The following is a 27,704-nucleotide window of genomic DNA, read 5'->3' on the forward strand; positions in this document are numbered from 1 at the left end:
AGAAACGTGAGGGAGAGTTTTTGTTGTTGTTTTTATCAGATCATGTTATTCTTTTGAATGAGAAAGAAAGCGGAGATGTAAACTGATCTGAGTGAGATTGGAGTTGAGGGAAAGTGGGGACAGTGCGCAAGAAAAGGCCAGGGTGGGCAGGATGACAAAACATCAAAGGGAGCTCCAAATAGTACAGTTGCTGAGAAGCAGAGAAGGTCTTACTGGACAGAGGCTGGTGACATGTGCTCAGCTGTGTGCCCTCTGATGTGGCCCCACTTCAATGCCCAGCTCTACTACTTCCTGGCTGTGAAACACTGACTAAATTGGCTAATGTCCCTAGTCTCAGTCTCCTGGGCTATAAAATGGAGATGCTACCAATCATAGGACTGACCTCGAAGGTTTGCAGTCAGGATTAAATGAGATAATACACGTGAGGAGCTGGCACGTAGTAAATGCTGAAAATGTTGGCCACTATTTTTAAATTAAAAAAATTTTTTTTAAGTTTATTTAGTTTTTAAAAGAGAGAGAAAGAGAGAGAGGGGGCGGGGGAAGGATAGAGAGAGAGGTAGACACAGAATCCAAAGCAGGCTCCAAGCTCTGAGCTGTCAGCACAGAGCCTGACATGGGGCTCGAACTCATGAGCTAAAGTCAGACGCTCAACCGATTGAGCCACCCAGGCACCCCACTTAAATTTTTTTTAATGTTTATTTTATTTTATTTTATTTTATTTTATTTTATTTTATTTTATTCTATTCTATTTATTTATTTTGAGAGAGAGAGACAGAGACAGAGTGTGAGTGGGGGAAGGGCAGAGAGAGAGGGAGACACAGGATCTGAAGCAGGCTCCAGGCTCTGAGCTGTCCACACAGAGCCCAACGCAGGGTTTGAACTCACGGACTGTGAGATTGTGACCTGGGCTGAAGTTGGCACTCAACCGACTGAGGCACCCAGGCACCCCCACTGGCCACTATTCTTTATCCACTGTAGGCCCAGTCAGAACTGACACTGGTACTGATGGTCACGCCTACATCTAAATCACTGTTTTTGCCTATAGCATGTAAACCACAGAGATTTACATGTGTATAAGAAACATGGCTAAGTGCAGCCTTAGCAATCTTGCTATCTTTAGTACTGAGAGGATGACCTGTGGGTCTAAATTCAGTTGTGTTCTTTGAGCAAGACTGTGGCCTGCAGTTCTTATGAAGACAACAGCAGTCCTGATTTCATCGGGAGCCCTGCCAAGTAGAAGGTTTTTAAGTAAGGTCTTTCTGTTATTACTAAAGCCAGGTAAGATATTATTTAGTAGAAGTCACATAAAGGAGAATATACAAGTTCTTCCTTTTTTTTTTTTTTTTTTTTAATTTAGGAAGGCCCCAATTTAAGCATAGGTCATGTTTTTTTTTGTTTTGTTTTGTTTTTTTTTTTTCTGGAAGGAAAAGTAAAGAAGAGAAACACCTTGAAATATTCAATCATCCTTCAACAGACAGGGTGGTCTCTTAAATAAAACAAATTGGGAGAACAAGGGAGAGACAATCACTGAAAGTTCTGGAGAGAGACTGGATATGCAATTCATAGTTCAAGCAATAGGAGATAGGCTGACAAGATGAGGAATAAGAAAAGAAAGTGAATTGCCAAAGAAGAAGATAAGGAAAATAAAGCAGCAAGTGTTTAAAGAAAAAAAAAAAAGATACTAGAAAATTGAAAAAATATAGAGATAGAAGAATTGGACCAGATGGAATGAAGTGGAAGGTGAACAAGAAAGAGATAAGAAGCAAAAAATGGGTCACACTAAGAAGAAAGACCCTTGACATAATTACCATGTGAAGCATTACAAGGGATTATCATAATCATTAGGGCGCCAGATTCGAGTCATGTATTTACACAGCATTTCTTGATCACCATCTATGTGCCAGTCCATCACTGCACTGAGAATTCCCACAGAATAAGAATTCCCACCTCTACAGCAAGGTTTCCTGGACGATCAAATGAAAAGATAAATGAGAAAATGTTTTGAAAAGTATAAAACTCCAGAAACACACCAATGTTACTATTAACAATAACTTGAGAAACAGACCTAGTCCCAGCTGAAACCCTGCATCTCATACTTAACCCCTGATGGGCCAGGCGGTAAATCCACCTCCTGCTGGTTACTGCCCAGCTCCACGATAGGAAATGGCCACTCAAATTAAGGAAAACAAACATAATGGAACACCAGTTAGCCATTACAAATGATGATAATGTGGATTCTTCCAATATTTGCCAACACACGGAAATACATAAATTAAAGTGATATTTAAGAGAAATGAACAAAGAAATACATAGGTGCTGACTACGACTATAAAAAAATGCAACGTATCCACTGAAAAAGATTAAAGTGAGGGGCGCCTGGGTGGCTCAGTCAGCTCAGGTCATGATATCTTGGTTCGTGAGTTTGAGCCCCGCACTGGGCTCTCTGCTGTCAGCATAGAGCCAGCTTTAGACCCTCTGTCCCCCATCTCTCTCTCTCTCTTGCACTATTGCAATCTCTCAAAAATAAATAAACATTTAAAGCAAATGCAGAATGCGGGGCACCTGAGGGGCTCATTCGGTTGAGTGTCCAAATTCATCTCAGGTCATGATTTCACAGTTTATGCCTCACACTGGGCTTGCTACTGTGAGCTTGTCAGCTCAGAGCCCACTTCAGATCCTCTGTCCCCCTCTCTCTGACCCTCCCCAACTTGTGCTTTCCAAAAATGAGTAAATAAATATTAAAAAAAAATAAAGTAAATGCAGAATGATATAAATTATTAAATTTCAATGTGCATCAATGTTTTTCTTTAAAGTGTATGTATTTATAAGAATATATACAGTAAGAGTACGTGGCAGTCTAAAACAGCTTCCTTAGCATTTGAAACAGACAAGGAAGTTCTTGGAACATTCCCCAACAATGCTCTCCATCGCATCCTGTTACACCAGTCCCTGTTAATCCACCTTTTAATCCACTAATCAAAAAATTGTTCTTGAGTCCCTATTGTTGTAAAACTATATTTAGCACCGTAGAGTACAACAAAATGGTTAAACATGTAGATTTTGGAATCACACTAAGTTCAAATCTTGGCCCTGTCTTCCTACTTTTGTCATTTTGAACAAATTACTTACCTTTCTGTGTTTCAGTTTCTTCAAATGTAACATTAGTATTACTTTGGAGGATCATTGTTAACGTTAAATGGCAAAATGCATTCAAAGCAATTAGCACAATGCATGCCACATAAGAAGCCCTCAGAACAGTCACCTATTATTAGATACCACGAAAAGATCACTCACAGGAAATGTGAGCTAGTCAATGCCAAGTACTAGGTAACTGGTAGAAACAATCAGCCCACCAGGAATTAAAACGTGGGTCATGCCAAGAGGAAGCTGGTCCTAGAAAGGATGGAATCATGGGGAATAGATGGGCAGGATTTGATGATCAAAATAAGGTAGTAACTGCTTCATGTTTATAGTGTGTTTCTCTCACCTTTCTTTCAGTTTGTAGTTGCAGGACCAGTTACAGCAAGATGTATGGCAGTGCTAATGCACCTGCCCCACATGCAGAAGCTGCTGTCAAACAAGAACCGGCTCTGACCTCTGGCTTCAAGCCATGGTGCACGGAGGCAGAGAGTGGGCACACTGGCTCACACAGGGCTTCTTCCCAGCTCCTTAATTATGTTCCACTTGAACTTGGGTTTTCATTGCTCGATGTTGGAGTTGTATCAGCTTATTCTAAAACAGGCATTTGTTGCTCCTTTAATTTGTGCATTTTAACATTTTCACCATTTTTTAGGGCTCCCATCTTTCAGAAATGATGACAATAAATGGGGGAAATCATGGAGGGACTCAAAAGCTTTTGTTTTTATGATTTGGAAGAAAGATGTTAACAGGTCTTCTAATCAGTCCACAAATGGCTTCAGTCAGGTTCAGAGAGCAAATACTTCTCAGAGAGCAAATCACTGGAAGATGATTATTGATTGCTCTTTGGTGCTTTCAACAAGCAAGAGAGTGGCAAACCTGAGCCCTCTTGGTGACCTTCTGCTTGCCCAGAGGACAGAAGGAGGAAGGAAGGAAGGAAGGAAGGAAGGAAGGAAGGAAGGAAGGAAAGAAGGAAGGAAGGAGGGAGGGAAGAAAGGAGGGAAAGGAAATCCATAATCTGAGTATTGGTTCATTATTTCACTTTACCTTTAGGGAGTGCCAATAAATTGTCAAATGTGTTAAAATCATTGCAGGACTTCCCAAAGACTGTTCTGCAAAACACTCATCAGCTCTGAGAGGCTATAACAAATAAAGGGGAGGGGTCTGCAATGAAATGTGTGAGAAATGGTGCCCAGTCTCCTTCATTTTAGAAATTCACAATGCACATCTGCTTTTTTAAGGTTCTAAGAAATTCTGCAATAAAGAATAGTGCTTCACTTTATTTAACTGAGAATTTCCCAAATTCACTTAGCCAGAAGTCTTTTTTTGCATGCAATACCTATTAACCATTGTTTAAAACTTGAGTCCCATGGAATACAATATGAAAATGCTCAGAATAATATTTCTTTACTGACACTTGTCTTCTTTTGCTTACATTCTGTCATTACTGCCTAAACAAACAAAATTCAATCCCCCAGAATTGTACAACCCTAACAAATCAGCTGTTTATAATTTTCCAGGTCTCCCCCTCTACATATTATTCTCAGTATTATCTCCTCTTCCAGGTAAGAACTCAAAAGTACAGCCATCCCATCGGGCATTCCACAAAACCCACAGCATTTTTTTAATGCTTCTGCATCTGGATATTTTCCCCTCATGTTTTCTTTTTAATTTTCACCATCTTCTATGAACAGGGGAAAAGGTTTTAGCTGAGAAAGACAAGTGGAGAAGGCACCTCAAGCTTTGAAATTTGGGAGAATGTTGTTTACATGTGGGCAAAATGTAAACAACAACAAAAATCTATGATGAAAAAGCCTGTTTCCATAGCACTGAACCATGCCTGCTGCAATTTGTCCACTCTTGCCTCTCAACTCAGTTCATTTATCTTTGTTGAAAACCTTCAGCCCTGGCCTAAATCTCACAAACTATATATTTGCTTTGATAAGCTTGGAGGAGGAAAAAAAAAAAACAAAAAAACCCACACATATGACATCTCCATATGTGATAACACATTGAGGTTTTGGACCTGTTCCCAGGATGTGTTTATTCTTGTCTGTGTGATAGATTAGATGTAATTTTCTTTCTTAAACAGCTAAGTGCAATTAAGAGGTCTCTGATGATGATCTTAGGTACAGCTCAGATAGAGAATAAATCCTGTGAGTAAATCCTACCACCCTGCCAAGCTCACACATGATAGAGGGAACAGAGAGGGTTCTTCTCCAGGGGCTAGACTTTCCTAAGGATGGTAACATGCATTTCACTGATGGCACTGCATGGGGAGGATTATCTTCTGCTTTGTCTATCATCACAGGGCTCTCCCTAACACCTTCCTGAGTTTAGATAAAAGTCCTTGAAATGTTCCAGAGGTAAACTATGACCTGACTAAAGCCACACTTGAGTTTAAAAAAATGTTCTAGGAATTTAGGTTCAGGGTAAAATAAAAATAGCAGATGAGCTCCTAGTGGCTACAGAAAGAAACGGGTGTTCATTTAAACCTTCCACCTCCTCATGGACAGCTACTCCTAGATGTCCAATGATGACCCCAAATTCAATTTGTCCAGTTCAAACCCCTTGCCTTCCATTTCCTGCCCTTAGTAAATGGTACTCCCACTCCTCAAATTTATTTGCCCAGAAACCTTGAAAATCATCCCCCAAATTCCCTCTCCCTTAGTCTCCAGGGCTGAGACATTGCTGACTTCTCGATTGCTTCTATTAGGTTGAACCATATAAACTTGCCACTATTTGATCATTTGTGCACAAAAACCAGCAATCTCACACAGGCCGACCTAATATATAATTAATTCTTAGTGAAGCCAAACCCCCTTCTCTTCATACCCTCAGCAATTTTCTCATTAAAGGGCTTCCTCTCTGATCTGACTTCTTACAACTACCTCTTAAGATCCTTTTGCCCCAGTCTTGTCTTCTACACAATCTTTGGTGGATCTTTCTCTTCACAGAAATGCAACCACGACCTTCCCCTCCCTAGAAACCTCCAAGACACCCCCACAGCCTTGATGACAAAGTATATTCTCCTTAAATATAACATACAAGGCCTTCCTGACTGGCCCTGTTTCCTTCTGCTTCAGGTACCATGACTCCCACACTCAGGGCTGACATTCTGCTTAATTCTTTGTTGGTGCCCGAACAGATCATAGTCTTTGGCCCATTTTCTGGAATGTTCTCCCCTCCAAATCTCCAAACCCCTCTAATTCTCACTCATCTTTCAAAATCATCTCAGTTATGGTGTGTTCTGGAAAACCTTTACTACCCACCCTCCCCCACACCCAGTGTGGGTTAGGGTCCTGCCCCACAGATTTGCCTCCTCTCCATAGCAACATCATATTCAAACATATGTCCTTCGTTCACTCTGCTGTACTCTTCCTGAATACAAGCACCATATCTTATTCATGTGGGCATCCCCAGGGCCCAGCACAGTGCCTGGCATGGAGTGTATGTCTAAAAAATGTTTGATGAGGCTGTAAATGAAGGAATTTGCTACAGAGAGAAGTGTGAAGACTTATGGAAAGGATATATATTTCTTGAAAAAGCAAACTTTGGGGTCAGTGCACTCCTTGAAAAGATCAACAATTGAAATTACTGGTCAAATTATTCTGTAACAAGCACTGACACACCAGTATCTATTCAACAAAGGATTTCTAAGCACCACACAATGGTTACCTTACTGAAAAACTTTCACTTACTATACCCAATTCCTAGGACAGACAAGGTTTGTCCCGTGCAACATATTTTAGTGGGGACTATTCTTCTAGGGCTGAGGATTTCCAGAGTCATTTAACCTAGTCCCATGATTCTTTATTCTAATGGTCCCCTATTAGCCTTAAAAAATTAATGTGACTCCTAATCACCTAATTTATTATCAAAGAGGGCTCTGGACATTGGAGAGAACAGAACTCATTAAAAATTAAATTTTTCCAATTTCCTTACATAAACATTTACTTATAAAATATGTCCCAGCATAAAATTTTTAGGGTCCACATACAGAATAGGTTGGAAATAGAAAAGTCATCATGAAGGTCCACCCTTCTAACTCCTCTCTCTGACTATAAACTCTCCTTGCTCTAGTTCACCTTCCACAGCTTATAGGTGTCCTGCCCAGAGCACAACCTTAGCCAAGGCACAGTCTTCTCCCAAACTCTCACGACTCTATTACCCACAAGGTTCAGTTCAAACTTCCTGGCCTAGAACTCTGCATTCTCTAGACTCTGGTTCCAACTTAAATTTTCCAATCATTTCATCTAATGTGCCTTAATACAAACCTTGCTCTTCAGCCAGGTGGGACCACTCACTGGCCACAAACGGCCCACATGTTCTGCCTTCTGGCCCGTCTCCTATGGAACCATACCCAGAAATCCTACCTATCTTCCCTCTGTCTAACCAAATCCTAGCTATGACTCAGGAAGAATTTAGGTTCTCCCTTCTCTACAATGCTTTTCGCATCTTTTATGCCTCTGAACTCCTATAACCCATATTGCCTGTTGGTGCTATTATCCGTAAGATTCTTTGTACGATTGTTAGCTGCCAGTTGTGTTTTTGGTTCATCTCCTTAAGTAGCGTGCAAGATATCCGTGTCCCCTCAAATGGCAACTCAGCACCTTGTGGGTTCTATGTAAATACTTACTAATGTACTGAAACCAGGAGAACCTCTTAGTTCTCATAGTAGCTGCTCCTTTGTATCCTAAAGTAAGAAGCGGTTGCTGAACTCAAGCTCACAAACTATAATAACAGTCAGCCCCTGCCATCCCTAGATTCTTCTTCAAGGGTAGGCACTAATGTTTTCTACCTGCCCACTTCCCAAGTCAGCCGTGCCTATAGCTGGCAGTACTGGTAAGAGGCTCACACTCTGCAGCTGTGGGGTATCTCATGAGTCTCAAGCCTGGACTCTCCGAGCTTCCATTTTTCATTGCCCCTAAAATGTTTGCAGTCCTTACAATTATGTTTTTCCCTGAATACCAGCATCTTTTGGCTGTAGCCCTGCTGTTGACAGTTTAGTCTTCCTAGTATATAAATTCTGGACCCCAATGTCTAGCTATCAACTAAGGTCATCTGCAAAAAGGAATGGATCACCCAGGACCATGGCACTACCAGCCACACTTGGAGGGTTGTCATTAATTTGCTGTGCCCCCCCTCCAAAATGGACAACTGAGGCATTAATGCTGTCCCAGACTGAATGTGTTTGCTCCATACTATGATCTAGATAATTGACCACACCTCATATCACTGCCCAAAGACAAGTCCTACAGACAGATCAACCTCAGCAGCATATATCCAACCAGATCTTAGCCTTTTCACCTTTCCCAGCAGCATCTCAGAATGCCTCCCAATCAAGCCAGTCAGAGATGTGACAAAAGCTGTTGCAGGCAAATCTCTTTAAGTTTCTCCTACAATTTGGAGAAATGGTTCAAGAAATATGTAATAACCCACTAGTCTATACATTCTCTCTTTGAGGGCATTGTCTCGTTCACCTTTCCTTTTTTTTTTTTCTTTTCTTTTCTGTATTCTGAGCATATGGCCATGAGTAGACACTCAAAGATATCTGTCGTATGAATGGATGCATGAACCCTAAACACAGTATGGCTTCTTCATCATTACCCAAATTCCAGGCTACTTTCCTAATATAGACCTTTTTTGAAACCTGAGTTCTAAAATGAGGAGGAAAAAAAAAATCCTATCTCCTGAGACAACTGATTTACTTTTAGGTTAATCTCCCTAAATTTTTGTGCCTAGGGTTGATGGCAAAAGTTCTCCACAGCAAGAGGCAGAAGATAATGTAGACAAGAGGGAGAATCTTCAGAGTGACTGAAGAAATGTGTTGCTATCTTAAGCTGAAGTGCACCACATAAGGTGCTATCATCATCACTTCAATCTTCATGAATATAAGGTTCCAAGTTTTTTCAGCAGTTTCAAGAGTGTTATTAGAAGATTCCATTTAAATCTACAAATATTTACTAAATGTCTGATAGGAAGCAGTGAAGTAAGTTCCCAGACATGAGACAAATGCCTCCCAAAAAATAGCTCTTCATCTGATGACAAAGGACAAATATGAAGAGACCCCTTTTTTTTTTTAAGTAGCCTCCACGCCCGGGATGGAGCCCAATGCAGGGCTTGAACTCACGACCCTGAGATCAAGACCTGAGCTGAGATCAATGTGGGCTGCTTAACCTACTGAGCCACCCAGGCTCCCCCAGATACAAGACAGGCTTCTTCAGCCTGGTATGGAGAACCCCAGTCTTTGGCTTGTGATTTCCAGGACTCTGAAGGAGCTCTCACTCACCAGTGCAGTACCCCACCAGGTTGAGGAATTGTTCTTCTTTACAGCTGGTCCTGCAGCTCCCACCAGCAAGAGTGACATGAGGGTGACAGGAGATACAGTCAGAGTCCAATGGGCCGTGGCACTGCCTGCAGGTGGGGTGGCATTCTGGGGAGAGAAATGAGAGCCAGGATTGGAATGAGCCACTCACCATGTAAACACATGAAACATTAATGCACTTCCACAAATATCAGCAAGAGCAGACTTCAGACACTAATCATCTTTCGAAGATTCCTAAGCAAGCCTGGCATACCGTCAGACCCGACCAAAAGATGACGTTTCTGCTGCCAATGAAAATGCTGTCCAAGGACAGAAGGTGGAATCTAGAACCATCAAAACTGGAGTAATTGGCTGCACATTCCAGAAGCCCCAGCAGGAATAGCCCCAATCTATAGAAGTAAGGAAGCTCATACCGATCAAGGTCACAAAGCAGACAGGTGAGCGAGTGGCAAGACGCCCTCCCTCTCGTTAAAATACCTTGCGTGATTCAAAGAGCTAGACAGGGAAAGGAGGGTGACATTTTGCTCCTCAGAAATTCCTGGCAGGCAAAGGGGAGCCATACATAGCAAGGGACAGCAATATTTCTAACTAGAGTCAGATGCCAGCCACGCTCTCCCTTCAGGCCACAATTTGGATGCCTCCTGTTAGCAGCAACGCTTAATTAAAATACAAAAAAACAGAAAGCCCTCTTCCTGGAGGTTATCGTGAGCCAGGTTTGAAGTTCAATTCCTTAGACAAAACCATGTCAAAGCTGTGTTTTCTCCCAGGGAAAGCTCAAATTACTCAGGGGGACTGCCCTGGAAACAAGTAAGTCGCAGGAGGTGTAGGCGGTAAAGATAAGGGCGAGGAGGAGTCAAAGAAGGCTGCAGCTGCAGTCGCATTGATGCTGCCAAGGCAGGCAGCAGGGGATTTAAGGATTTCTCTGCCAAGGACGAGGAGGTCTAAGCGTGTCTGATTCCAAGAGGAGCAGAGGTGAGGGACCAGAGCTGGGCAGTGCTTGCGGGAACCGATGACAAAGATTTCCCTTCTGGCACAGAGCTGGTGGAAAGCACAGGCACAGATTTCGTGTATAGCCAACCACCTCTCACTTCTCATGGTGAGAGGCCAAGGGAAGATAAGGAGTTATATATAAAACAGATAAATAAATAAGGCAAGCAAGTAAGAAAGTGAGCTGCTGATTAGAAGGCTAGCATGAGCTATCATCACTCGTCATCCCTCCTACATTCCTGAGGCTCTTAACTTGGAAAATGCTTGTCCTAAAGATACTCGCATTCTCAGAATGATTTCTACCTCCCAGTTCTTCCTCCCCGCCAGATTTCCCGCCACCCGGGTGCCCTGCCAACTTGGGGCACCGTCCATCTGCTGGCTGCAAGCGGGCAGAGGCATAGACGGAGGAGAGTTAGAGCTACTCAGACTTGACCCCCCAACAATTTCACACACAGGACAGCCAGTGGGACCAGGGTGAGGGCACAAGAAGACAGACAACAGTTTTCAAGGACAACCCCAATGACGAGAAACCAGGAACATTCCCACTGAGCCTGATAGAGTGTTTAAAGTAGAGCAAACCCATCTAGCGCCTAGAGAGATTAGAAAGGTATTTGAAAAAAGAAAATTCCAGAAGAAATATAATACTGATCCTCAGTCTAGATTTGCATTTACATTGGATTTCCTCTTTAGAGTTTGAGGCTAGATGAACCTGGCAAGCATTAACTTATTTTAAAAATATTTTGTGCACTGGGGCGCCTGGGTGGCTCAGTCAGTTAAGTGTCTGATTCTTGATTTCAGCTCAGGTCATAATCTCACAGTTGTGAGATTGAGCCCTGTGTAAGGCTCTGTGCTGACAGTGTAGAGCCTGCTTGGGATTCTCTTTGTTTCCCTCTCTCTCTGCCCCTCCCCTGCTCATGAGCACATGTTCTCACTCTCTGTCTCTCAAAATAAATAAATAAACATTTAAAAATATTTTGTGCACTTATTATATGCTTTCTGACTCTAGAAATACATGTGATACAATTTTATAACAAGCATATAAGCAGGTCTCAACAGTCTAATTTTAGAAACAAAATGGTAATCATGATAGGATGTGTTTTGTCTTTTCTTCCATAGATACAAGAAAACACAGTGCTACAATAAGGTGCTTAAATTTTAGTATTTTGTCAATTCCAATAAAACCCTGAACTAATCTCAACCAGTAATTTCTAGAATCTCTGTCACTGAAATATAAAGGTGTTGTTAAAAACTTATTGGACCGACACACCAAAGAAGAAAACAAGTATCTTGCTTTCATCTCTACTCTCTTAGGCTGTAGCCAGGGGAAGTGGAGCTGAGAACTCTAGAGTTAGACCCAAATGCCTGGTCCTACAGAGCCACATTAGAACCTGGATGTAGTAGCTTCATGATCAACACCATCAAATCTACCCCTCCCTGTGTGCACAGGGCAAAGCTGACTCCAATTTTTTACTTCATCTGTATTTCCCTTATTGGAAGAATAGAACTTCATTTGTTCCCCTCACTCTATACCTTTACTCCTAACAAGTTCAAGATAAGGATGTACAGCTCAAACCTAGTGTCCTGGTATGACAAAAGTTTCAATGACAGAGTCTGGCTGCAATACAGAGACATAACCATGGCATAGGGAACATGCCCCAGCATGTTACATACTCACCTGTGCAACCGCCTTCCTGGTTAAAATATCCATCTGGGCACTGGGAGAGACACTGCCCATCCAACAGCACTTGAGAAGGCCAGCAGGCTGTGCAGTTAAGTGGGTTTTTCCCTGCACACCTGAAACAGGATTGGTGACAAGCTGGAAGAGAGATAAAGCAGAGGAGACAATCAAGAAAGCTGCCGTATGACAAATTCGGGAGCTCTGTTTCTCCTGTTAACGTTCCTGGGTTGGAATAAGTTCTGCACATTCACTTAGTTTTTCCCAAGGACAGAGTACACATCTCACATACTTCTTTCTAAAGGCCATATCCTGCAAAGCAAGCATCTGTGGGACCCAGATTAAGTAAGGCACAAATGCCACGGAACAGAAATAACCATTTGCAGAGGCATACATTTCTTTTCTTCCCAAGTTCCATTCTCAGAGAATGTCAAAGAAAGACCAGAAAGCCATAAAACAGGTCACCTTCCCTCAGGACAGTTCCTCCTCCATCATTAAACAATGGGCTGCTTATCAGGCTGCTCAAATTATAGCAAACAGTGATGGAAGCTTTACTTACTCATTTACTAACTCAAAAATTTATATGGTGCCTACTTTGATGGAGACTGAACATACACAGGTGAGAACTGTCCAACATTTTGAGCTGCTCAAACTAGCTGCATCAACAGACACACAAGCAAGGAACTAGAATGCAATTAATGGGAGGCAAAGTATAGTAGAGAGAGTAAGAGCATCACATCACAATTCTATGTGACCTTGACTAATTTATATAACTTCTCAAGGCTCCTACTTCCTCATGTATAAAATGAGAATATAAACTGCACATACTGCAGGGGGTGTTGTGGACACTAATTGGGTTTGATGCATGTAAAGTTCTTAGGATAGTGCTAAGTATATAGTAAGGACTTAATACATCTTAGCTGTAATTATTATCATTGAGTGCTATGTTGCAAGTAGGTATACATAGGTATACCTACTTTTTATTTTATACATAGGTATAAAAAGAAATGTAGAAGCAAAGAAGAAAGAAGACATCTCTGCTTGCCTACTTCAGACCTTTAAGAACAAAAGGGTTCTATAAGGAACTTATCAAACTCAACACCCAAAAAAACAAATAATCCAGTGAGGAAATGGGCAGAAGACATGAATAGACACTTTTCCAGAGAAGACATCCATATGTTCTGGCTGACAGACGCATGAAAAGATGCTCAACATCACTCATCCTCAGGGAAATACAAATCTAAACCACAATGAGATACCACCTCACACCTGTTAGCCTAAAATTAACAACACAGGAAACAACAAATGTTGGCGAGAATGTGGAGAAAGGGGAACCCTCTTACACTGTTGGTGGGAATACAAACTGGTGCAGCCACTCTGGAAAATAGTATAGAGATTTCTCAAAAAGTTAAAAACAGAACTACCTCACAATCCAGAAACTGTACTACTAGGTATTGACTCAAAAGATAAAAATACTGATTCGAAGGAGTACATGCACCCCAATGTTTATAACAGCATTATCAACAATAGCCAAACTATGGAAAGAGCCCAAATATCCATCAACTGATGAATGGATAAAGAAGATGTGGTATGTACGCACACACATACACAATGGAATATTACTCAGCTATCAAAAGGAATGAAGTCTTGTCATTTGCAATGATGTGGATGGAGCTAGAGTATATGATTTCACTCATATGTGGAATTTAAGAAACAAAACAGATGAACATATGGGAAGGGGGGAAAAGAAAGAGGGAAACAAACCATTTGAGACTCTTAACGACAGAGAACAAACTGAGGGTTGATAGAGGGAGGTGGGTTGGGGGATGGGCTAAATGGGTGATGGGTATTAAGGAGGGCACTTGTGTTGAGCACTGGGTGTTGTATGGAAGTGATGAATCACTAAATTCTACTCCTGACAACAATATTACAGTATATGCTAACTAACTAGAATTTAAATAGAAATTTTAAAAACACCAAAAACCAAAACAACAGTGGACATGTTCCATGAAAAGAAAAAAAAAAATTATAAAGGCGATATTTGCATGAAGTCCCAAGGGTGGCCAGTGTATTAATCATGCTTTTTTACTTTCTGATACTTTGACATCTGGGGTCCTGCAAATCCTGGAGAGACTACCTTCCCAGGGCTAGTCAATTCCTAGAGATAGTAAATGACTATCATGGTAGAATGCCTTTCATATGTTAACTAGCCAGTCCCAAATCCACATACCATCACCTCCCCTATCACTCACAGCCACTATCCTCTTGCCTGTTGGAGACATTCCCTACACCCCAAAGCCCACTGAAGTTATTCAAATTAGCCAATCCTAAACTGCTTACTCTGTCTCACTTGTACTTTCCCACAGAAACCATAATAAAGGTTCTTGCTTACATTTTCCCCTCACTCTTCTGCCTCTTGACCAACCCTGGTGCTTCTGGGTGTGGCCCCTGTGGGCTCCCTCCTCTTAGAAACTGTGAGTAACACATTCTTTTCAATGGCAATTATCTCCTGATCTGTTGGCCTCATCACACCTGAATAATAATAAAACCTCTATTATTAAACAGCTAGTCATTCAGTTCTAATCATTCATTTGTTATTGAGTCTCAAATAGGTCTAGGTGCTGGGGATATAATGGTGAGTAAGACAAAGACCTGATTCTTAGCCATGTGGATGATTTCAGGCCACCTGCCGCTGTCCATCCGGTGGACAAGATCCACAATTGCAGGGACACCACTCTGAGTCTCCTCTTTGGCCTCTCTGCTCCTTCTATCAAATACCCAGACAGAGACCAGCAGCTTGGAAGAACCAAATGTGATTTTACACCAATGAAGTCTCCATTTCTACCAACCTGCTATAAAAATGCAACATATGTTTTGTAATGTATGCAAGGCTAATATAAGCTAGGATGTCCTGGTCCAGCAGTACTGGTTGTTAAATATTAAACTGCCGATACATGGCTGACATACACTGCTGTTCTAAGTCTTCTAGTACTCCCTGCAGCCTTGAGCCCATGCTAATATCCTGCCCTATCTATAAACCAACACCTAAAAGGTTTAACACCTCCACCAGGAGGCTTCCAGGACCCTGCTCCTGAACTAAGACCAATATCTATTTGGATTCAGCAGTACCTTGACTTACTGGTTAATAAATATTTGACTCTCATCTCTGGGTATACTGCAGAACTTTATACCTATTCAACAGTATTTATTACAATATGAAAAACAGAGCTAGAGCTCCAATTTTTAAAATAATTTCCTTTCTTATATTGCCTTGTAAACAACTCTATTAGCACAAATCACAGTAAGAATTTTTCCCCCAATATTTTCAAAATCACTGAGAAAATATTTCCTTTTCAAAAAACAAAAAAAGAATAGGTAAGCAAATATTAAAAGGAAGGGTACACATTAGCCCATTATGCAAGACACGTTTAACACAAATGAACGAAGCGGCATGTAATCAAAAGTCAGGTGGCAATATTTCAAAAATCAGCTAAATTATACTGTCAACATAAAGCTTTCCAGGATGATTTGGGGAAGCAACATACTTCCACATATTTAAATATACCTACGACAATACCAATATGTTTATATTAGACTTTACAAGATTGCTAAGATCCCTAGCTCTTCTTCTTATACCTCCCTAATAAATAGGAAATCAAAGCATATCATTGTGGAACTGAAAACTAGGGAATATGAATTAATGCCTGTGAGCACACAACATATTTTATTTCATTCCATTTAGTCACAAAGTCAATGTGATAACCTGGCTCAATGTAAGTAAAGGTTATTTTTGAATTCATAAAACAGGAAAGCAAAGAGGACAAATAAGTTGAAAGATTGATGGGCCAAGAATTCCACAAGAAAGTCCCTTTGTCACCCACTAGATTTTAGAAATTTAAATATCACCACATCAAACCTTAGAGCTGGGGTCATTGGAAATGTTTAATAACCAAATGGATAATGAGCCTGTTAGTTGCCAAGGGACACAGAGGGAAAAGGACATACTGGGTGGCCACCCTGTCAAAGGATTTTTTTTTTCCTTTACAATGCTCTGTTTCTGTAAGTACAGGCATTTGTACCTTTAAAACAATCTCACAAAATTTCAATTCTGCACCAGTTTGGGAAATGTCTATACTCTTTCAGTGACTTTAATGAGGCTCTATCATTCTATGGAATCTGCTTTCATAGCAGGAGTTCTGGTTTGAAGTCTAAGATCCTTCAAGGAAGACTAACTCCATTATAGGGCATATATGGAAAAGATTTGAAAGAAGTTCTATGAATAATTTCCCCACGTACTACTACATTTTTAGAGAGTGACTTTCCAGTTGATGGCTAAGTATATTTCTGAAAAAGCATAACTGAGCAGCTTAAGCACTAAAAGTGTTGGCATCAAAACTGTCCTTAGATGATTGTAAAGTCCACTGAACCGGACTCCAGAAAAATATTACCTAAAACAATTAAAACATATCAATTTTGGTTCTGTTATATTCTACTCTCTTATTCTATTCTACCCTATCCCCTATTTAAATTTCAAACAACAAACATACTACTTTTTTTCTTTTCAGTGATATAAAAAGTGGTTCAGCATCCCTAATTTTATATCATATAAAATTTCCTGGCTTTTCATGTCAAAAACAATTTTTGAGGTAGACTTCTCTTGAATTATGATGTAAATATCAAAAACCCTCTAGGAAATACAGTAGGAGTCCTGTGACAAGGGATGAAAACTGAAATGAATTAAGTCAAATAAAATCAATCTCCTCCTTTCCCTCACCATCCTCTTCTTTCTTCTCTTTCTTTCTTCTTCCCTTTTTTAAAATGAGCTGATTTAACTTATCCCTCCATTCCTCCCCACTCTCCCACTAAATTAAGAACCACTTAAGAGTAAACATCGTATTTTTTCCATCTCTGCTCATAGTAGTACTGTAGTACTGATCATAGTCCCTGTCCCTGGCGTGTCGTAAGTTCCCAATCAATGAATTCCTGCTGATTGAATGGGTGGGTAGGTAGGTGAGCCAGTGGGTGGATAGGTAGATGGAAACACTGGCAACACATTCTTCTAATTCTCCCATCTCTCTGATCATTTGCCCTCAGCCTTTCTCTGTTTACGTCAGGATACTGGAGCTTCCCAAAACGGCAACCTCTGCCCTTCTTCTCACTCTAAGAAAACTTATTCATGGCTTTAATGATGACCTCCATGCTGGTGAGTCCCAAATTTATGTGCACATCTCTGGCCTTTACTCTGAACTCCAATTACATAAATCTGCGTAAGGGATATCTCTAACTTGGTGCTTCACTGGTGTCTCATATTCCTTATTTCCAAAATACTACTCATCATCCACTTCCAAGCTCAGCCCATATAGACTTAATGCAAATTATGGCATCACATTCCTTCTGCTCAAAATTGCAGCTATTATCCACCCCCAATACTACAACCAACCCACCACATTGTCTTTCTGTTTTATTCCCTGCCTCACTTGGCAGTCCCACCATACACCAAGACACCCATGCTGAAAACCTTAGACTTTTACTTTTCCATCACCACGACCCATCCAAGACTCTGTCAAACATCATAAATATGTCAAATCTATCTCAGCTTAACCATCCCCATGACCCTTTGGTGCAGACCTTCAATATCATTCATGATGTGGATTAGTGCAGCAGCTTCCTAACCAGTCCCATTGTTTCTCCGCATTTACTTGTTGCACAAGTAAGGGATTGATTTTTATAAAATGCAAACTGAACAGATTATTCCCCTATTTAAGATATTTTAAAAGTTCTCCAGTACCCAGAGTGTCAATTCTAAACTCCTTAGCGTAGCACATAAAGCACTTCATGATGTGACTCATCCCTATGTCTCCACTTTCGGCTTTATACTGCGGGAATACCAAATGCATCGTACTTCTCCAAATATGTCATGCCTTTGCACCTGCTGTTTCCTTGACCTGGAATGCCCTTTCCCACCTTCTTCCCTGGTGAACTATTAATTCTTTAACAAGCTGATGATGTAGTTTTCTCTCTGCAAATATTTTCTCATACTTTCTCTCTCCCAGACAGAGTCAGTCTCCTCTATGCTCTTTTGGGGATAGAAAGATGAAAAAGATATAGATCATGCCTTAAGAAAAGAATGATCAAGTAAGGGAGACTGACATCTGAACAAGCAATTAAAAGAACATGGTACACGCTGTTGTAGGGGCCAAGGGCGGGCTACTTGTGAACTTGTGCCTACTGCCATTACAGTTGGGGAGCAAGAAATTTCCTGTCCCCTCAAGGTCCTTCTAGCTGGCCTAAGAATCAAACTGACATGAGACAGAATAACAAGAGAAAATCAAATTTATGTATGGGAATCCATACAGACACTGGAATTCCAAAGACATGCAAAATGAAGTGCATATGTTATCTTAAACTAAGGAGAGGGGTTAGGGGTCTGAGAGCTCAAAGAGAAGACATACAATCCTCAGGAAGATTAAAGACAGTAAATGTTAGGTAAACCAATGTTTGCCGGGCCACTCAGAAACAATGGGACATACAAGGACTTTGATCAAATAGATCTTGCTAGGTTCTTCCCTGTCTATCATACCCAATTTATATCATAATGTAGTTATCTATGGTCATAGCTCTCTTCCTGGAGCAGGTCCTCTATCTAAATTCTTTTTAGGCAGGTGTGGGGAAGGTAAAGAGATTTTCCTGAATCTGCTGGGTTTTGATTGCTTTTTAACTGAAAACAGTCTTTATGCCAAAGTGGCCCATCTTAGGGCAGCCTGCCCTTGGCCCCTACAACAGAATGTGTATCACGTTCTTTTAATTCCTTGTTCAGATGTCATTCTCCCTTACTTGATCATGTGGTCCTTAAGGCATGGTCTATATTTTTTTCATCTTTCTATCCCCAAAGTTGAGCACACCCATGCTATAAAAACTAGAAGGGGAAAGTGAAAAAGATTGAACATTACCAGAAGGCATGCATTTATACAGCTTATGTCAGCACTCTGGGGACTACATTAAAGAGTGTTGCTTAATATAGATGCCATGTATTTTATTCAATTAGTGCAAGGGAATCCCAACTTCATAAATAATAACATGCTCTTAAGCGGAGCAGGCAGACTCCTGCCCATTTATTTCTTTAATTAAAGCTCTTTGCCTTAAGGGCTTTGGTGAAACTTAGCAACAACTAAATAGATCAAAATACAAACAATGTACTTTTCCTTCCGATTCACCTAAAGCATGTTAATTAACTGACCAAAATAATTGGTGAATTTCCTATTTAAAAAGAAAAAAAAAATGGTGTTCCAGTCCAAGATGACATGGGAGGCTCCTGAACTCACTTCCAACTCACACCAAATCTACAGTGACACCTGGAACAACTCCCTCTGAAAGAAATTCAGAAACTAGTTGAGGGACTCCTAAATCTCAGGCAAATGAGAAAAAACCTGTATGGAAACAGGCAGGAAAGGCTGGGACACTCTTGCCATAAACCCCACCCCCCTGCACAGCACCATACAATCAGGAAGGAACTCCCAGTTTCTCCCTGAGGAATGAAGGGTTTAGAGTCAACATGTGATGCCCCAGCTTTTAAGAGTCCACTTATGGGATGGGTCCCCAAAACCCTAGCTCCGAAAGCCAAACGGGCTTGAATCCACAAAACCCATAAGACTATATATAGCAAGTAAAGAAGTATTTCTTAATGCGCCCACAAAAATTGGTGGCAGTTATCCCCCCAGGGCTCAGTACAGAGACTGGAAGTCAGAAAAGCCCATTCTCCCTGTCTTTCCCAGAAAGAGACCTATTTGCATACCTTAAAAATTGTTGGCTAAGGGTCAGGCTTCTAATTTAACACATGCATAGAGGCCTACTGACTGCGAGACTCCTAGTAGACCTGGGAGGTGGACACCATATTTGTGCTTTACCTCTGCCTCCTTCCAGGTCATTTGTGTCTTCCTAGAAGGCACTTATGCACATGCTTGGCACCCCCTTGACAACCTGGCTCTGGTGGTAAGTGAGATTAGAGTTCACTGGTTCAATGGGATTATAGCAAACAAAGAAACAGTTCTTAACTGGCTGGCTATCACCCCATGGCTCAATGCAGAGGAAGCAGACTGAAATACCCATCCCCCAGTGTTCCCTTCGAAGAGGTATATTTGCATGATTTAAAAGCTGCTACTTGAGGCTCTAGTGTTGATCAGCCATCATCTTGGCTGCTAACTGAGATCCTCCCCTTTGGGACACTAACAAATCTTACGTAGCACACCCTCAACTCCTAGAGGCCACTAAGAACAAAGAAAATGGCATAGACAACCACAAAGGGTTTGAAAAACACTCAATGGCTAGGGCTGGCTGAACAATAAAGGTACAGAGAACAAACTGGTCGTTGCCAGGAAGGAAATGGGTGTAAACTTCCAGATATAAGATAAATAAGTTCTGGAGATATAATGTGCAGGATGGTGACTACAGTTAACAATATTGTATATTTGAAAGTTGCTAAGTGGTGATCCTTTCCCAGTATATACATATATTGAATCATGATGCTTTACATCTTAAACTAACAAAATGTTCTATGTCAATTACATCTCAATAAAACTAGAGGAAAAAAATTTTTTTAAATTGATACCAAACCTGTATTGACATGTGCTTCCTGCAGTAAGACCCAGCCTAAGGAGACAATACTATCTTCAAGACTGAAAAAGAAGACCTGGAAAGATTTGGTTGCTAAAACTTCCCTGGGGCACCTGGGTGGCTCAGTCAGTTAAGTGTCTTGACTTCAGTTCATGTCATGATCTCGCGGTCCATGAATTCGAGCACCACGTCGGGCTCTGTGCTGACAGCTCAGAGCCTGGAGCCTCTTCGGATTCTGTGTCTCCCTCTCTCACTGTCCCTCCCCCACTCACACTCTGTCTTTCTCTGTCTCTCAAAAATGAATAAATGTTAAAAAATTTTTTTAATAAAATAAAATAAAATAAAATAAAATAAAATTTCTCTTATGTTTAACCTGACTAGAGCTCCATGATTATTCTAAGTAGAATGAGAAGGATGCCAATGCAGGAATGGGGCCACTGGGATGGTTACTACCTCTCCATTCCTTGTTAAAGCAGTGTGCCCACCGACATACTACATCAGAAGACATGTAAGTAAAATTCATTATTGCAGTACAGAGTTCACTTTTAAAAACTTGCAATTCTCTCAAAATCAGATCATCTTGGACCCTCTTGCTGAATTGTGTGGAAACTGAAAGAATCCATCATTCATTTGCCACAGAATTGGGGCAATTACATGGCTAATCTAATCACCCTGACTATGTTCGGCTCCGGTCCTGGTCACCATTGCCAAGCTGTTGACATGGTGATAGAGCTGCATCATTAATTGAGATGGCCTGGCCTGAAATTAAATTGTAAGGCTCTAGTGTGAAATGAAGAACAAAGGATACAGGCTCGGAAGGGAATATTTCCTGAGCAACCATGGCCTGTATTAAAGCCTAGGATCCTCCATTGCTAAATCATTCATTAGTTAATTCCTTCTAAGTCTTCCTTTCTTTGTCTATAAAATGGGAGTAAATGTAAACTCACAAAATTTCTAATAAAATAATTGGTTGTAAGGAACTTATAAGCCATGAAGTGGTGTGTGTGTGTGTGTGTGTGTGTGTGTATACACACAAGTATGCGTATAAATAACTGTAAGAAAATATGCCAAAAGATTAAAAGAGGTTATCTCAAGATTGAAGGGTTATAAGTAGGATTTACAGATAAAATAAAAGATACCTAGTTAAATCTCAACTTAAGATAAACAGCGAATAGCATTTAAAAATATCCCAGGCAAGGGGCGCATGGGTGGCTCAGTTGGTTAAGCGGCTGACTTTGGCTCAGGTCATGATCTCGAGGTTTGTGAGCTTGAGCCCTTGTCAGGCTCTGTGCTGACAGCCTGGAGCCTGCTTCAGATTCTGTGTCTCCTTCTCTCTGCCCCTCCCCCGCTCACTCTCTCTCTCTCTCTCTCTCTCTCTCTCTCTCACAAATAAATAAAAATTAAAAAAAAAAAAACTGCTTTAGTTAGAAAGAAGGATACCAATGATAAAATGATATACTTGCCCTTCTTAAATTAGAGGCTTGCTTACTCAACTATAGTCCCTGGACCAGGAGCATTAGCCTTATCCCAGATCTACTAAATCTGAATCCACATTTTCACAAGATTCCCAACAGATTCTTATGAAAAGCTCTGATCTAGACAGACTGCAACTAAAAGCTAAGGTTTCAAAATAGCTGAACCCTTTAAAAGAAAGAAAAAACAAAAACAAAACACCTCAACAACAATGGAAGGAAAATCTGAAACGGAATTTAGAGATCTGCCTGATCCTAGGAACATTCGTAGGAAAGAGGAAAAGCCTCCCAGTGACAAGAGCTCCAGGTCCTTTGTCCTGTCCATCCACCATGGGCTGCACAGTCACTAAATGCCCCCAGGAGGTATCCGTCTTGGGAATTACCATAAGAATGGCACTCCTGGAATTGTACAACGTAGCAACCTTCTACCCACCTCTACCCTGGGGACTTCATATGGATTCATGAACTCACGGAGGCCTGGAAAACCAATTGGGATAGATGAATAAAAAATTAAGGGATAATATTATTTCACTTTTATGTGGAATTTAAGAAACAAAACAGATGAACATATGGGGGGGGGGGGGAGAGAGGGAAATAAACCATAAGAGACTCTTAAAGATAGAGAACAAACTGAGGGTTGACAGAGGGAGATGGGTGGGAGATGGGCTAGGATGGGTGATGGAAACTAAGGAGGCACTAGATTGTGATGAGCACTGGGTATTATATGTAAGTGATGAATCACTGAATTCTACTCCTGAAACCAACACTGAACTGTATGTTAAGTAGCTAGAATTTAAATAAAAATTTGAAAAGAAAAAAAAAGTAAAGTATAGTTTTTTGATCTTTGAAAGTTTTGGAGGAATTGAGTTTTTATTATTTTATTTGTGCAAGGGAGCTGATGGGTATTTCCTGTTTTGTTTGTTTTCTTGTTTGTTTGTTTAATGAACTAGAATCTGTCAATGCTGACAGAATCAGTTAAATAGGTGAAATGAACTCTGGATAACATTACTGAAATCCTTCTTTGAGTTAATACTAAGTACTAAATGTTAATACTAAATGTTAATATTCAACAAACATGCACAGTTTGGGTTGACTACTGAAAATGCCTCCACATTGTCTTTCACAATTAGTAACAGACGGTCTTTTGTACCAGCAATTGTAGCCACATTTTGCAAACACAGAGGCTATATGGAAAAAAAAAGCATTAACGTCAAAGCTCCATCTTCTAAAGTACCCAAGTTCATTTTTGAGCATAAGCCAAAATCACAGGACAAACACATGCAGGTGGCCGTCCCCAGCTCACCAAAGTATTTCTGTTTTGGAGCGCACGTCAGCCCACCTCTTTCTCCCCCTCTCTTATCCCGCTGTGGGCTTCACAGCACAGACCACTACTCAAGTACCTGACATGGGTTTTGTTGCTACTGTTGTTATTCATTTCATTATTACCTGTTTCTCTCACTAGAATATAAATTCCACAACAGTAGGGATTTTGTCGGACTCATTCTTGAGTGTACCTCCAGTGCCCAGACAATGCCTGCCACCCAGGGCCCACTCAATAGAAATCCGTAAAAGGAATGAATAAAAACAGACTGCCCTTGAGCTACTCATCAACAAGGTTCTCTTTGGTCACTGTTTGTTAATTTTGTATTTTTTCGTCCTTCAATCATAGTCTTGGATGTTAGTCAAATATCTCGAGTAGTTTTGTTTCATCTTCCACAAGATAATTCCTGGGTTTGTCATGTAGCTCTGAGTAGAAACTTTCATGATAACTTCTGACACCACTTCAGACTCTAAGTAAATTGCTTCTTCCTATAATGCATCTGCTTCTCGCTTTCATTAGCTGCAGTAATATTCTAATCACTCTGTACTGCAGTCTCAGAGAGAGGAAGAGGGAGAGTTCCAGAAAATAGTTGTTTTTCTCTTCTTTATAGAAAGGCACTTGAGATAAAAAGTGCTGCAAAATAAACTCTCAATGGTACAGCCACAAAAAAACTCCAACCCTTTGAAATGTTCTGCACAGAAGCAAGGGCATTTCTGGGTATGTGCGAGAAGGAGAGCCCAGTGCAATCTCATAGGGCTCTCAAGCCTGACTTCATAGACAACACTTCGGCAGAATCGACAATGGAACAGACTGGGAGGAGGCAAAAAGGTTTCCAAAGATAAGAGATGAGTGACAGGAAACACATCAGTCAACACACTTAATACTCAGATAGGGTTGGAAACAATTGGTGGTTGCACTCAAGTTTCCCAATGGGATCTTGGGCAACTCAATTAACCTTTTTCTGCCACATTCCCATCACTTATAAATTGAGTACAACAATCTACCTAGCAGAGATTGCACAAGGATTTGGTAATAAATGTGAGTAGATAGCTATATGTGTGATACCTAATAATATTATGTTAACTGGCATAAAATCACGGGGTACAAGGGACTATAGAGGTCAATCTAGACCTTTCACATGGGGCCACAATTAAACCACTCTACAAGGATTAGACTGTAATCCTTTTAAAAAGGTGTCTGTATAAAGGGATTCCCAGAAAACTCTCCTTTGTCAAGGATGTTTCCTTAAATCCTGCAGCATTTTACTATGCTGTGCTTTTGCCTCTTCAGCAACCATAACACAGTAGCCCCCAGGTTTAGGGCATAGATACTGGAGTCAGGCTGACTTAGAATCCACTGGACTCTCCTCTATGCTGGCTACATGACTTTGAACAAGCTATAGCCTTAACTTCTGGAAGCCTCCATTTCTTCTCCTCTAATACAGTTGTCCCCCTACCCCATAAGGTACCAAAGCTATGTGAACAACAAGTAAGGCACTTCACTTAGCGTGTGGTTCATGGTGTGTACCAAATCAACAGTAGCATTATATTCTGGCTGAATAACCTTGGTCACTCCAATATTTATTTACGACTTAACTTTACAAATGTTAATTTTTGTTTCTCTTTTCTGATCCCTCTTCAAATTCCCTATTTTTCACTTTTAATATAGTGTCCAAAATTATAGGAAGAGGCTAACTGTGCTGAGTAGCCTGGGAAGATTTCTTCTTTATTTCTCCCAGGATCAGAGGGGAAGGCTGTATGGTGTGTGCCTTGGGAAGGCACCGGGACTCTTAGTGATAAAGATTCCTGTATTTCAGAAGTGGTTGTGGAAACAGAACCATGAGAGTTTAAACGACCACAGAGAGTTTAGGCAATGCATACGTGGGTAGGAATCAGTGTATTTAGAGAGTAAAGACCCTTTCCTAATTTCTGGGCACTATGTAACTTCCCTGAAGCCTGGTGCATCCCAGGGAGCAGGGTATTACCTCTATAATGTTCTTGAGTACCTGAGTATTTGGACTGAGATTTATTACAGTTGAGCATGGGGCTTTACAATTTGCCAAGAACTTTCACACTCCTAACCTCCTTTGATCTTGGCAAAAAGTCTGTGAAAGATAGTTATCCCTATTCTAATGCTGTGAATGCAAAGGCTCAGAGAGCTTAAATGTCTGGGGGTCTCTGTGTTCCAAATCTACATACTTCCTACCATTCCATAGGACTCACTGTGTTAAAATCTTTTAACTTAACCTTGAAATCCATCATTTCCATGTGAGAGTACCTTCCAATGTAAAATTGGATATTGTAGGATACAAAATTGAATCTGCAGCATGCTTAACAGTTATGTGGTAAAAATAAAAACTCAAACTTATGCACAGGAAAAGACTTGGCTATATTACAGCAAAATGGTGAAAGTAATTACCCAAGTGGTAGATGGTGGTAGATGGTGGGCAGGTTATCTTTCTACATTCAAAGTTTCCTTTAATGAACATACATTATGCTCACAATGAAAAATATAAGTATTGATTTTTTCAAGTAGCTTGAGAGTCAAATATACCCAACAGCAAGGCAACTTTGTGTAAGAGCAGAGAGGGGCCTCCCCTACCTCCCCCAAAATTACACATCTCTCCCCTTCATCTGCTCAACCACTCATAGATGATGCAGCTATTGAGTCAAATTATTCAAGATGGCATCAATTCTCTGTAGATGCTATGCTAAGGCAATGGCGGGAGTCACTTCTAAATTTTGACAGAAGTCCAGATTTTGCCCTGAAGGGGCCAATTCATATTCAGAGTAGCAAATTAGAAGAAATAATAAATGGAATTCTACCATGAGCACTGGGCCTTTCTTAGCTACTCATACTGTCTCTGAAATAATTCCTGTCTGGAACTTCTTAGAATGTAACTTTAGGGACAGTGGGGTAAATGGAACCAGCTTTTTAAGATCATCTATTATTCACCAAGGGAAGGAGAACATGAGTGGGGTCTCCTTTGAATGTCGGTCTTCTCCATCCACAAGTATCCTGGAACAGTTCTTTGTTTTCACAAAGGGCTTCTGGCTTTGGTCCCACCTCCCAGGATCTCTCCAGAGAAAAGCCCAGAAGCTACCTAACATTTCCTCAAATCATGCTTCCTCACCTTCACAAAGTCCAGTGTTCTCCAAGTAAAACTGGGCTCTACATTGGGACAGGCACACGCCAGAGGTGATGTTCGCCCCAGACAGCTGCTCAACTTGCAGTCCTTCATCAGGCTTCTTACACTGGGCACAGTGAGAGGGCTCTGGACCCACACAAGTGAGGCAAGAGGAATGACAGGCTGCCATTAAGAATAAAATGCAGAAAACAATCCAAGGGTCACATATATGCTGCAACCAAGGGGAGTCCCTAATTAAATCTAAACTACTTAGAAGAGTTCACCTGATACATCTTATCAGAAAATTACCTTCTAGTGTTCTATACACAGCACAGAGTGATAATATTCATGAGAGGCACAGTGAGGGTAACGTTAACTGGTCACATCTCTTGGGTTTGCAAAGGCTGTCAAGCTAGAGTATGAAAAAAACAGCAAACTGGACAATATTGGCTTGGTTCTCCAGATACACATTCACTGAATGATGTTTTAATATCATGGCCTCAGTTTTTATTGAAGATTTTAACAGGCAGCCACACAAAGGCCATTACTGTATTTTTTGCAAAAATGGTTGTTACGTTATTGTCTACCGTGTCATCCATCACCCACCGTACAGGTGTCCAGGCAACAGATTTTTCTTAGAACTTATGTGAGGAAAGGCTGCTTTTCTAGACCAGGAAGAGTCAGTCCCCTTTGGAGGAGTAACAAGAATTTGACAATCCATCATAGTTTCTTATTTTCTTCGGCTACAGGTTGAAATCAGAGCCAGATAGAGTACTGGAACTATTTCATGCCCACATTTTGATATAATCAACTCTTTACAAGGGCTCTTTAATATACTAAACTTTGATACAATTAATTCTAGAAGAGTTCTTTAAAAGATTTTCTAAATTTTCTTTTGCAGAATATTTATTATAGTTACCCTATTTTAAATACATTTTTTGGGTAACTATTCTCAAACTCTTTTCCAAGCTGCCCTACCATATAAGCAAACATACATTAATTTCACTTAATTAAAGTGTTTGCTCCCAGTGTTATAGTTTCAAAAG

General features: G+C 40.7%; 1 protein-coding gene across 1 annotated transcript in view; it reads right to left on the reverse strand.

Annotated features, from left to right (window-relative positions):
• The window catches only part of FRAS1 (Fraser extracellular matrix complex subunit 1), a 428,246-nt gene that overhangs the window by 178,793 nt on the left and 221,749 nt on the right, over positions 1 to 27,704 (reverse strand). Inside the window, exons 18-20 of the mRNA XM_043572402.1 lie at positions 26,665 to 26,841; positions 12,129 to 12,269; positions 9,431 to 9,574 (exon numbers count right to left, since the gene is read on the reverse strand). Of these exons, the coding sequence (XP_043428337.1) occupies positions 9,431 to 9,574; positions 12,129 to 12,269; positions 26,665 to 26,841 (462 nt within the window). The remainder of the gene's footprint in view (positions 1 to 9,430; positions 9,575 to 12,128; positions 12,270 to 26,664; positions 26,842 to 27,704) is intronic.

The sequence above is a fragment of the Prionailurus bengalensis genome, chromosome B1, assembly GCF_016509475.1.
Source record: "Prionailurus bengalensis isolate Pbe53 chromosome B1, Fcat_Pben_1.1_paternal_pri, whole genome shotgun sequence".
Classification (NCBI taxonomy): Eukaryota; Metazoa; Chordata; class Mammalia; order Carnivora; family Felidae; genus Prionailurus; species Prionailurus bengalensis.